This window comes from Bactrocera tryoni, chromosome 4 (genome assembly GCF_016617805.1).
Source record: "Bactrocera tryoni isolate S06 chromosome 4, CSIRO_BtryS06_freeze2, whole genome shotgun sequence".
NCBI classification, from domain to species: Eukaryota; Metazoa; Arthropoda; class Insecta; order Diptera; family Tephritidae; genus Bactrocera; species Bactrocera tryoni.
This window is the reverse complement of record NC_052502.1, coordinates 48,420,238-48,433,574: the sequence shown is the minus strand read 5'-3', so window position 1 is coordinate 48,433,574 and position 13,337 is coordinate 48,420,238. Positions and strand designations below refer to the sequence as shown.

Below are 13,337 nucleotides of genomic sequence, written 5' to 3'. Positions count from 1 at the left end.
TCTTTCCCCAAAAAAATTTCATTTTAATTGAAAACTACAGTTTTGTAGATATATCGAATGTCAAGAAGGTTATATGAAGAGATAAATTTTGAAATAGCAAATCCGTGATTGGACAATATATATTATATCACAAGTAACTACATTTTGTCTGTACAATAAAGATAACTGTGTTAGCCCTGCAATGAAAAGTGGTCAAGGTTTAGTGAAGTCGGATAGCTAACCCTCCAGATTATAGAATTTATACAATATATTCATAAACTGTGAAGCTATGGTCTTTAGATTACCATCTTAACCAACTGTTTTAAAAGACGTTGTCATTTTTGACACATATCTTTCTAGAAGTTCACTTCGAAGTCTGTGCGGTTTCCAAATACTTTGTTGCTTCTAGCCCTAAAGGGGGCGAAAACTGTGTAAAAACACATACGCCCCTAAAGCGCGAATACTAAAATAGCCGAACGTGCATTTGTACTTTCTTTCTTTTGAGAAAGTTCTCACTAAGTTAATCAAATTTAAATTTTTATAATTAAATGGCATTTTGTTAAGTCGAAGTAGTTCTGTAAGTTCGCTGTTGACACGCAAGGTTCTATTTCCTTAATTAAAAATTTATTGATACCGGAATAAGTGTTCAATAAGTTGTAGAAACTTGACAATTACAAAACATTTTTTGGGAGTTAACTAATTGTAAGCAATATAAATAACCGTACCTCCTTTCGGTTAGACAGTGTTTCAGAAGGTTGGGTTTTGTTACTGCCGTCTCTTTGCAGAATAAAGAGTGTCTTTCAGTATAAGCAGTGCGTAATCTTAGGTAGTTTGGATTTCCTAAAGTACTTATAACTTCATTTTAGAACAATTTTTGATTAATAGGATTTTACAGTTACAGGCATCATAGTTAATGAAGCTTGTCACTCTTGCGGATTTGTTTTACGGTTCCGTCAATCACTCAGTCTGTGGTTAATCAAGACTTCAAAAATCAGCATTTCATTAAGTTCTCATTCAGCGAAGCTTAAACGGCAAGGTTCGGACTTTATCTCACTTTAAGGACTTTTTTGTAGATACTTTTTTTTTCTTTTCTCTTTTCCTTTTTCATAAATGTATAATTATTTGTATTTCTGAATATCTGTAAGATGTTTTATTTACTATTCTTATATTCTGCTTCCAAAGCAAAGCTTTCGAGGAATATGCGTCTATTCTTCGACTTATATTATGGACGTGGTAGTGAAGAATTCGAGACAAATGAATCGTTTCAGATGATATTTCGGTGCTGGGCACTTGTTGGAATAAAACCATTGAAACCTTATGGGTTCTTGCGATCATTGCATATGGTGTTCAGCTGGATTTGTCTTCTCATGAGTCCGGTCGCTTTCAACGTTGGTGTCATGCAAATAACTAAACAAAATTCGTCCATGACCGTTTTACTAACCAGTTTTCAAACGGCACTTAATTCGCTGGCTCTACCGCTGAAGGCGATCATTACCGCATTTTACTTAGATCGTCTACGTGGTGTCGAACCGATTTTCAAAAGCTTGGATGCACGTTACGCAAGTCCACAGGAACGCTTCACAATAAGAGACAACGTTATTCAATCGACGCACTTATTTGCTACTATTACTATTTCATATTTTAGTTGTGGCACTATTTCTTGCATACCATCTCTTTTTACACACACTCAACCGCTAAATATATGGCTCCCAATTCCACAGTCGACCATACACTTTTGGGGTCATTTACTAATCGAGGTGCTGTATGTGTACTTTCTGCTGGTCAGTCAATGCATGAACGATCTATATCCGGCTGTTTACATCAAAGCCTTACGTACACATATTACGCTGCTTGCGGAGCGCGTCAGCAGGTTGGGCGAGAATCCGGAGCTCACCGACGAGGAAAATTATCAAGAATTAATTGATTGCGTGTGCTCGCATCAGGAAATATTACAGTAAGAATTACGTTCTTTTGCTAAGCATTGATCATGCATAAATCTGTTTTTTCTGTCTCGACCGACAGAATCTCTAGGGCTGTCGGCTCTGTGCTTTCGATCACAATCTTCACACAGTTCACAATAGCCGCCGCCATACTTTGTGTTTGCATGCTGAACCTTTTCATATTTGCCGACGTAACTCATGGATTACTTACGATTGTTTATTACCTTATGGTGATGTTGCAAACCTCACTCACTTGCTACCACGCATCGATGCTCGAAGCGGAAAGTGTAAAGTTGCCTAATGCGATCTTCCATTGCAATTGGTGGGATATGGATAAACGATCGCGTCATGTATTGATCTATTTTTTGCATAGCGCTCAGGAGGAAATTTCTTTTATAGCTCTTAAATTTTTAAAAATTAATTTGGGCACTGTTTTGTTGGTAAGTCGTGAGATGAGAGTGTACAAAATACTCTCACAAATTTATAAGAGAAAAATAATTTCATTTGCTTTTTCTTTCAAGATCGCCAAATTCTCATTTACTTTATATACCTTCGTCACCAAAATTGGTGTCGGAGAGAAAATAAAGCATTAACTGGAGTAAAGAATCCAAGATATACTAATTTTGGTTAAAAGTATTGTCTGAGCTGAAAATATTGGAGTTTTGTCCATTTGAATTTAATTCTTTGAAGCTTTATAATTTTAAATTGTATTAAAATATATGTAATACTAATTGCATATTATATTATCAAAGAATCGAAATAAAAATGAGTAAGTTTATTTTTCCGAAAAATCAGGAAAATGTGAACTACTTATTTCCTTCTTCAATGCTTCTATAGCTTTCACAAGGCGAGATCGTTCCTCGAGCTATTCGGATAATAAAACCAGTTCTTCAGAAAAAATTATTATTCTTGTGACCGTTTATCAGTTCTGTAATCGTCTGGGGCATTTTGAGAAATTTCGTGGTATAGTCAATCCAAGTTGCCCTGCCCTTGAGCCCTTCAGCGCGGTGTTTTCTTCAGTAAATCTTTCAAATTTTGTGAGTTACTATTACTTTAGATTACTTGAATTAGAGTACCCGTACTAGTACGCATAAAAACAGTGATCCAAGTAGAGATAAATTCCTTAAAAACTTTCAAAATAGTCTCTGCGTCGATGCAGCGCTGCCAGCGCGATTTCCAAGCATTGAAGGCGTCACGGAAGACATTTTCCGGAATATCGTTGAGAGTCGAGGTGCATGCTGCTTGGATCCCCTCCCCCCAGTTGTTCACAAGAAAGGCGATGTGAGCCGAGATGTTGGCGTGGTGCAACTTCCAATTCGCTGCGATGTCTTGTAGGACCCCATTGACCACTCACATAAACACGTCGCGCGAAAATGTTTGGCTCTTCAGGTGCTCGAGCAGATCACGCGTGTGTGGGACAAGACTTACGACTGAACAACGTTTACAAATTGGTAATTTTTATTTAGAAAATTCTCATTCTGTAAACAATACGTTTCCGGCGCTTCGCTCGACTTATAGTCAATATAATCAGCCTACTGAGCCACATCAGACCCAGCATTTATTATTGGATAATGTTCGACCGAATAGAGCACGTCCAGCACGCAGTGAAAAAAATATAGCAGCCGTAGACGAAAGGGTACTCGAAGACCGTGGAGAGTCGATTCGTCGCCGTTCTCAGCAACTCGAACTGATGTATGGGAAGACTTGGCGCAGTTTACGTCGAGAGATCATGTGATATAACCCCGCCAGACTTTTTCCTGTTAGGATTCGCCAGTTACTCGAAATGCTCGAACGAGCCATCCAAAATTGGACTCAATGGGTGAACCATCCGAGACGTAGCTGCGGACATTTCAAAGAGATAATCTTCAAAAAGTAAATGACCAAGAATGTTCTTTTGAATGATAATAAACATTCACCATAAAATTTGAAGATTCTTTGTTTTTTCTTTAAGCAAGTAGGGAACCTCGAAGCGGATCATCTTTAAGTATGCTGATGTCATTGAAGGCTATCTTATGTTACTTTTTTTTCTCCCTCATCACAAGGGAAACCTTTCTCTTACTCTCCAAAGGGCTATTCCGCATTAATTATTATTATTTTTTTCCATCAATTAAGCACGATTGGTAACTTCTTAACGACATGGCCTTTTGAACTAATAAATGCGAGCCTATGTTTTGTTTCCGTTGAGCCACGAGACAATTTATTGTCTCTGTGATCATTTTGTGTATTGTGCTTAAAGAAAACTGTGGCACAGCTTCACAAATTAGTAAGAATTAAGAAAGAACGGGAAACTACAAACTGAAATCAATTTTCTTTACACATTTTATGAAATCTTGTCTGTGTGTGAGAGATATTTTTTATAATACCTAAATAGTGTCATTAGAACGTGCCCATGTTCGGTTATCTGAATTGGCTTTATTATTTTAATGCAAACGTTGTGTTCATGAAATTTGTGAGATCATTAAAAAAAAGAGTCCGCTTATAAGGACTGTCCGTAATGGGGATTGTACATGAATGATGTGCGTGAGGAACTGAATCAATTTTACCATCCGCAACTGCCATAATATACTACTGCATATACACGAAATATTTCCGCTGTTTTTGAGATATGAATCTGACATTTGGTATCCATGCTTTCTTATCAAAAAACTTGCTCCTTTGTTGATATCACCGATATTGGTACACTATAGGTTATAGCTACCATACAAATTGATCGATCGAACTTAAGTTCTTGTATGCAAACTTGTTTTTATTTGACAAAATATTCTTATGAAATCTGGCATGAATAAAGGCGTAGGCCATTGTTATAATCTCCGAACATATTGTTGAGATTGGATCGCTGTAGCTGACATTCAAACAGACAGCTCAAAATAAAGATAATGTTCTTCTCCTCCTACCTGATTTTTTCGTTATTATGTAGCAGTTTAACAGTGGTTGTGACACGTTTGCTCGTCAGTTAAAAATAACTTTACAATATGAAGTGAGAGGAAGTCAACCCTAGAAATCTGTGTGTCATTAGGTTACATAAGGTTTCCAGGGAAATTTTATGAATGGTTTGATTCGGCATGTAACATGGCGCCTCCCTTTGCTTACTGTTTTTCATTCATCTTTTTAAATAATAAATAAATAAGTTTCATGACCTTGAAACCACTTTAATTTTTTATCACTTCCTTTCTGCCAGTTAGACAGATGTTCAATAAAACTTTGCAATTGTACCCTTATATAATATGACAGGTCAATTGAAAAGTCCCCAACCTGACACATCCATTACGCTACTAAAAATAAATCCATATGATTTTTTGAATAATTTTGAAAGCTCTAAGGTCATACGTTTGTGAATTAACCAAAAGAGGTTCTAATCGACGAAAAGATCAAAAAAGTTCAAAAACCCATTTTTGATGACAGTAAAGAGAAGTTGTTCGAGATAGCAGACACAGTAAAAATTGTATGAACTCTAATTGTGCAAAGTGGGTTCGGCGGGAGCTCACTTTTCACGGAGCAGTGTTCGGAGATATTAAAGTTATATAGAATCGAGTGTTTGCATCGATATGTGACAATGATGAAACATATGTAGCTCTATCATTTCACTCCGAAGTCCAATCGACGGTCTTTCGAGTGGAGAGCACACGATAAACGCACTCCACAGCGTGGAAAAAGGCAACAGTAGGCTGGTTATGTGCTCTTTATTTTTCACTTCGAAACCTATAAACGAGTCGGATGGTGAATGCTCTTCCCAAATACATTTTTGCTTTTAGCCCTAATGAAGATGGAAACTGTGTGAAAACACACACTTCCCTAAAGCACGAACGCTAAAGTAGCCGAACATGCATTTCTAATTTCTTTCTTTTCAAAAACTTCTCACTAAGTTGTTATACATAAGTAAGTAAAATTTTAATAATTAAGTTGCATTTTGTTAGGTCGAATCAGTTCTGTTGGTGGCTGACATGCGAGGTTGCATAACCTTAATTAAAAATTCTGTAATACCGGAATAAGAGTTCAATAAGTTTTAGAAATTTAGTCATTAAAAAATTAGCACGATTTTCTATTCTCTTCTAAAGTATTGATAATTATATGACAATTTTTTGGGAGTTAACTAATTGTAAGCAATATAAATAACTGTACTTCCTTTCGGCTAGACAGTGTTAAACAAGGTTTGCTTTTGTTACCGCCTCTGCGCAAAATAAGAAGTGTCCTCAAGAGTAATTAAAACAAAATCTTAGGTACTAAGGAAGTTTTCTATTACGTAATGGTTCACAGTGGCTCACAGGCTAACTTCATTGTTGAATAATTTTTGAATGTTGTGATTTACAGTTTTGTCCTATTTGCTATGAAAGATACACTAAATGTGAGTGAAGGCGCGAGGATCTTGGGCTAAGGGATCAGCAAGCGTTCAAAAGCTGGCCTGAAGTTTGGTGAACGACAAGTAGTAAACGTTTGACCAGATCGAAACCCCTGTGAATAAATAAATTAAAGCTAATTGAGAAATTATATAGAAGAAAGCTTTGACAGCAAGTGCGCTCTTTAGAATACAAATTTTTCTTCTTCTTTTTTACTGGCGTAGACTCCGTTTATGCTGCTATAGCCGAGTCAACAACAGCGCGCCAGTCGTTTCTCCTTTTTGCTATGTGGCGCCAATTGGAGATTCCAAGCGAAACCAGGTCCTTCTCCACTTGATCTTTCTAACAGAGTGGAAATCTTCCTCTTCATCTGGTTCCCCTGGTGGGTACTACGTCGAAAACTTTCAGAGCTGTTGTTGAGGCCATTGTCATCAATATCATCGGCGTACGCCAGCCAGATTGAAGAAGTTGCACAAAAGAGAGTCACCCTGTCTGAAACCTCGTTTGGTATCGAATGGTGTGGAGAGGTTCTTCCCGATCCTGTTTTAGTTTTTGGTATTACTCAACCTCAGTTTTCACAGCCGTATTAGTTTTGCGGGGATACCAAATTCAGACATTGCGGCATACACACACAATACGCTCGATAGAACCTTATATGCGACGTTGAGGTGGCTTATCCCACAGTGGTTTGCGCAGATTGTGATTGGTCTTCCTTTTCGGCCAGTTTTCCTTTTTGGGGAGAGCACACTTAAATTCCAATCGTTGGGCATGCTTTCGTTCGACCATATTTTACAAAGAAGCTGATGCATGCTCCTTATCAGTTATTTGCCGCCATGTTTGAATAGCTCGCCCGGCAATCTATCCGCCCCCGCCGCTTTGTTGTTTTTCAGACGGGTAATTGCAATTCGAAATTCTTCATGGTTGGGTAATGGAACGGCGTACCTCAAGTTATAAGTACTTTCATAGCAGGCTGGATAAGTGTTCCTTCCATAATTTTAGTATGTTCTGGACATCATTCACTAGATCACCTCTGGGGGTTCTACAAGAGTATGCTCCTTACTATATAAATAAGTACCTATAAAAACAGCCCCCCGAAGTGGTCATAAAAAATATTGTTGCTTTATGGCTTACGAAGCGTACAAGACGCTACATTAATCTCTTAATCTTAATATTTATAGGAATTATATGATTCAGTTCCCCTTAATCGCTATTTCCAAAACAAAGCTCAGATTTAGTTTCATTTCAAATATCAGTGATCATGTTTTCCTTTGCAGCTTTTTCTTTTTTTTAGTGCTGTAAGTACCTGTACATGTATTTCAGAATATAATTATTTTTTTGTGGTAATTGCAGCTCAAAGCTTTCGAGGAATATGCGTTCTTTCTTCGACTTATATTATGGACGTGGTAGTAAAGAATTCGAGACAAATGAATCGTTTCAGTTGCTGTTTTGGTGCTGGGCACTAATTGGCGTGAAACCATTGAAACCCTATGGTTTCTTTCGCTTATTGCAAATGGCGATCTGCTGGATTTGTCTGCTTGCGAGCCCTCTGGTTTTCGTTGTTGGCTTCACACAAGTTATGCAAAGTTCATCTATGACTGTTATACTGACTACTCTACAAGCGACAATCAATGTGATGGCTCTACCGCTGAAAGTGATCGTTACGGCCTTTTACTTAGATCGTCTACGTAGTGTCGAACCGATTTTCAAAAGTTTGAATGCACGCTATCAGAGTCCACAGGCACGTTTCGCAATAAGAGACAACGTTCTCCAATCGGCACGCTTATTTATAACGGTTCTGGCTTCATATTTCGGTTATGCCACAATTTCTTGGCTATCATCAATTTTTACACACACTCAACCGCTAAACGTATGGCTCCCACTTGTTGACTGGATTCCACATCCTACTACACAGTATTGGCTGCATTTTTTCATCGAGGTGCTGTACGTATACTTCCTGCTGTTAAGCCAGTGTCTGAGCGATCTCTATCCGGCTATTTACATCAAAGCCTTACGTACACACATTACTCTGCTTGCGGAGCGCGTCAGCAGGTTGGGAGCGAATTCGAATCTCACCAACGAGGACAATTATCAGGAATTAATTGATTGTGTGCGCTCGCATCAAGAAATATTGCAGTAAGAATTACATTCCTGCGCTAAGCATTGATCATGCATAAATCTGTACTTTCTGTCTCGACCAATAGAATTTCTAAGACTGTCGGCTCTGTTCTCTCTATCACCATCTTTATGCAGTTCACAATAGCCGCCGCTGTACTCTGTATCTGTATGCTTAATCTTTTTATATTTGCCGACGCGAATCATCGGGTAATTACGATTGTCTATTACCTTTGTGTACTGATGCAAACCTTACTCACTTGCTATCAGGCGTCGATGCTCGAAGCCGACTGCGCAAACTTGCCGAATGCGATCTTCCATTGCAATTGGTTGGCTTTGGATAAACGTTCGCGTCATCTGTTGATATACTTTCTGCATCGCTCTCAGAAGGAAATCTCTTTCGTAGCCGTTAAGATGTTTCGAATTAACTTAGGCACTAATTTGTCGGTAAGCTGAAGGATGAGAGTGGACAAACACTCTCACATGTTTATACGAGAGAAATTATTTCAGTTTCTTTTTCTTTCAAGATCGCCAAATTCTCATTTACTTTATATACCTTCATGAACAAAATGGGCGTTGGCGAGAATATAAAACATCAGTTTGAATAAAGAATCGAACATTTTAGTATTAAATGTTGTCATAGTAGTATATTATTGGGCAATGTTAATTTTAATTTATTACTTTGAAGCCTGATGTTCATTTTATTTAAAATCTTAGTACAGAAGAATCGGTAAATTATGATTTTTTACTTTTCTTTTTAATCCTTCTGTGGGTTGCATATGGCGAAAATAATGAAATTAAAATCACTACGTAAGAAAAAAATTTCCGGTTCTGTGACATTTTGAAGAGTCTCGAAGAGGTCCCTAATAAAGGAAATTGCCTATCAAGTCTCTCCCCACTTACCTATTCCACCGCAGGGGTTACTTCAATAAATGGTTCAAAATTGTGTGAGCTATTATAAATTTACACTACTTTGGCTGAAGGGGCTAAAGACTTTAGACCAATCAGTCTCTCCTATTTCCTACGAGAGTGTTAGAGAGATTAATTATTTTATGACAACGGTAGGTCAGTTGGCACTGCCTTGCACACACTTGTCTCTTGGTTCGAAAGGTCTATAAGGAGCAAAGATTTTGTCGCGGAGACTTTCCCCGATATCGAGGGGACATTCAACAACGTTCAGTCGGAAGCGGTCATTAGAACTCTTGGTAGGTTTGGGTTGAACCGAACCTTAAGCATCTTATCTAGAAACTTCTCTGCGGTAGAACGAAGATGAGTAACCACAAGGTGGAGTTCTGTAGCTACTACTTCTATGAATCATGAAAAAATCGACTGCCGGCTGATTGCTTACGCGGACGACGTAGTTCTCCTGGTTGAAGGGAAGTTTCTAAATACCACGTACGAGCTAACTTAGTGATAATTTAGTATTGTATACAACAGGGCTGCTGAAAACGAACTCGCCATCAATCCTAACAACGCGAACTGGTTCTATATACTAGGAAGAACAAAATACTATGGGCATCTACCATCAGTTGGAGGAAAACGACGTCTGCCTGCTGACAAAGTTAATTACCCTGGTGTCATCCTAGACAGAAGGCTTTTGGGGAACAAGGAAGGCATCTGTTGCCCTGTCCTGCTTCAGGGAAGCCATTGGCAAAAAGTGTGACTCTCAACTAAGGCTCCATGAAACCATAGTTGAACCTATAATGTTCTACGGAATTCTTGTTTGGTGAACGGCTCTGGAAAAGACTACACTCGCGAAAAAATTATCGCTGAAGATATAGCGGCAAGGTGCATGACCGCGAAAGCAGCCTTCAGAATCAGAGAATCTGGATACTTAAACGTCTGCTAGTCTGCGCGCTCTGGAATCTTCGCTCGTTTTGACTTCATTCCAAAATATTTGGATTACCTGGTCGCCGAGCCTAGCCCTAGTTGTCGCTTTTCTGTTCACATACCCATGAGGGAGTCATGAAAGGAAAGGACCTGCTGGAGGGAAAAACGGTAAGCTGCTTTATGGACCAAAGCTTGCGGGAAGGGTTACACCACAGGGAGCTTTGCATCAACTTCAGTTTTAGACTTTTTGACCATCAGCAGCGCCCTTCAGGGTGGTTACTATCCAGGTAGGGTTGGGTAGGGTATATTCCATACCTTTGGTAGCGAACTATTTGCCATTAGACCGGTTTGGGTGCCTGATCAGAATGGTTTACGGGAAACTGTAAGGTTGATGAGCTTGCTAAGGCAGGCACTTCAGTCTCAATAACTTCGGAATAAGAATGGATAGGAGTTCCACTGGCTTCTTGTGGTTCACTGTTAGACTGTTGGGCTTCAGACCAGCTCAGCTGGCATTGGCCAGCTGTGCAATCAGAATATCTTTTTGGCCTATAGTAAATCATAAGAGGAACTCTTCAATCTCAGCAAATCAGGACTCAAAGTAAGAATCAGGACTCAAACAGTAAGATTGAATATCTTACCGGATGCCAGCTGCATCAGCTGTTTGAAAGAAGACGAAATAGAATCATTTTAAAACATCCTCCTTGAATGTCCCGCTTTGCTAGAGCAAGGCAAAATCTCCTTGGACCCATATTTTCCGGCATCCAGGTGAAATAGCAAAAATAGAAATAAAACATGAAATAAAACGTGATAGGTTCAGGGCGCTTTTTCGGTAGCTCACATCCAACCAAAGGATGTTTTTCGGCTGGTTTTACATAGGACTGAAGATAACAGTTTAAGTGTGATCCCTCCGTCATGATAAGGGATCAGATATCTAACCTAACCTAACCTAGGCTGGAGTAGTCGTTATGCTTTGATTCGATATGCTGATGTCATTACAAGTTATCTTCTATGACTTTTTCTCCCTCATCTTAAGGGTCTCTTTATTTCTCTGCTTAGTCCTATTTGTGAGGGCTAATCTGCATTGAATACTATTTTCTGTGTTTCTGGTGGGACTATATCAAGATAATCAGTGGCATTCAGTGTTTTTAGCATTATTAACAATTTTCAGAGTATTATTAAGTAGAAAATAATAGGGTTTCTAAGATAATTTAAAATTTTTCACTAGAGGACCAAATTGAAAATACTTGTTAGTCAATATAAAGGTTCGCCATTTTTTATTTTACACAAACAAGGAAGGCAAATCATTCGTTCTGAGAAACCGATTGCTTTCTTCTCTTTGTTGTTAAGATATGAATAAAAGGGGCGAAAACATGTCACTAATAGAGTGACTGGTTAGAACCTTTATCTCTTTAGATTTTCTCCATATCAGAAGGCCGATGACTCATGTATTGACAGTTGACCAGTTGGCTTGCATCAAGTATACATATGTACATATGTGAAGTCCAGCTGTCCTGCAGTAAACCTATTGGCGTTTGAAGATAATGAAAAAAGTGTAATGAAACAGTGAACTAAGAGTGCTTTCCATGTGTTCATTGCTTTGTAGTTCTCATTTATTGTTCCCACAATATTCGTTACAATTTCAAGTGAGGCTGAGCTCTCTCTGTATGCAACAAATACTCTACAGAGGTACTTTTACCCATAGCCTTTTTTAGACAGATCATGCGTGAGTCGTGTCAAGCTGTCATGTATTTTTTCAGTATTATTTAGCATTTCATCATGGAAAGACTTACGCCTGAACAAGGTTTACAAATTGTTCAACTTTATTACTAACGTTCTTTAAAGAATGTGTTTTGCACGTTTCGCTCAATTTATCGTCAACGTAATCGGCGTACAGATTGAACTATTCGCAACACCATCTCCTTCTTGAGACTCAGCATTCATTATTGGATAATATTCGAACGAATAGACTACGGTCAGTACGCAGTGAAGAAAATATAGCAGCCGTTTCTGAGAGTGTACACGAAGACCGTGTAGAGTCGATTTGGCGCTGTTCGCAGCAACTCGGACTGATGCATGGAACGATTTGTCGAATTTTACCTGGAGATCTTGAATTGAAAGCATACAAAATACAGCTTGTGCAAGAACTGAAGCCGCTCGACATTTCCAAGCGACATTGTTTCGCTCTACCGGCTCTTGAAAACTGCGAGTCAAATTTGGTATAGCAATGAGGCACGAGCAAAATTTCCGCATTTAAAAGGAAAAGCAACCTGAAGAAATTCAAAAGCTGCCATTTTATCCATCAAAAAACAACGGTTTGGTATGGTTTGTGGACCGGTGGAATCAGCGGTCCATATTTCTTCAAAAATTATGCCTGTGAGAACGTAACCGTTTATGACCCGTCGCGACCGTTATCGTGCCATGATAACCGACTATTTGACAAGCTCGTAATCTCGGCGACATTTCGTTTCAACAAGACGGTGCCACTTCCCACACATCAATCAATGGACTTATTAAGGGAACACTTCGGTGAGCGGATAATTTCACGTTTTGGATGGAACTGGAAACCAAGATCGTGTGATATCACACAATTAGACTTTTCTCTGTGGGGATATGTAAATTCTGCTTTGATGCAGACCTTGGAGCAAACCATCATGCGTGTCATTCGCCAGTTACCAGTCGAAATGCTCGAACGAGTCATCGAAATTTGAACTCAACGGATGGACCATCTGAGACCGCCGCGGTCAACATTTGAAATAAGTATGTATATATGTAATCTTCAAAAAAATTAATGTCAAAGAATATTCTTTCGAACGATAATAAACATTCCCCGTTATTATAATTAAAAAATTAAATTTGAAGTTTATGCGCTTTTTCTTAAAAAAAGCAGGGGACCTCGAAATTGATCACCCATTATGATTTATAATTAGGTATTATTAGAGTAACCTTTGTTTTGTCAACATATCGTCTTACATATTATATTATATTATACATATGTACATATAAAATGGGTTGTCAAAAAAGTCTTGCGGTATTTTTATTGAATTTCTTTTATTGAAATTGAAATGAATTTTTGATGACTCATGCCCAGCTCTTGACCGATGCTACGGCTGCTACTATCCCAGTCTCTTTCGAGCAAATCAGC

At 38.5% G+C, this 13,337-nt stretch overlaps 1 protein-coding gene and 1 pseudogene across 1 annotated transcript; both read left to right on the top strand.

Moving 5' to 3' along the window:
* Nucleotides 1–940: 940 nt before the first annotated feature.
* Nucleotides 941–2,521, top strand: LOC120774587 (annotated as a pseudogene).
* Nucleotides 2,522–7,622: 5,101 nt separating this feature from the next.
* On the top strand, nucleotides 7,623–8,973 carry LOC120773495 (odorant receptor 7a-like). The gene is made up of 3 exons (XM_040102439.1): nucleotides 7,623–8,386; nucleotides 8,455–8,812; nucleotides 8,893–8,973. The coding sequence occupies exons 1-3, from the start codon at nucleotides 7,623–7,625 to the stop codon at nucleotides 8,971–8,973; spliced, it is 1,203 nt and encodes a 400-aa protein (XP_039958373.1).
* Nucleotides 8,974–13,337: the final 4,364 nt, after the last annotated feature.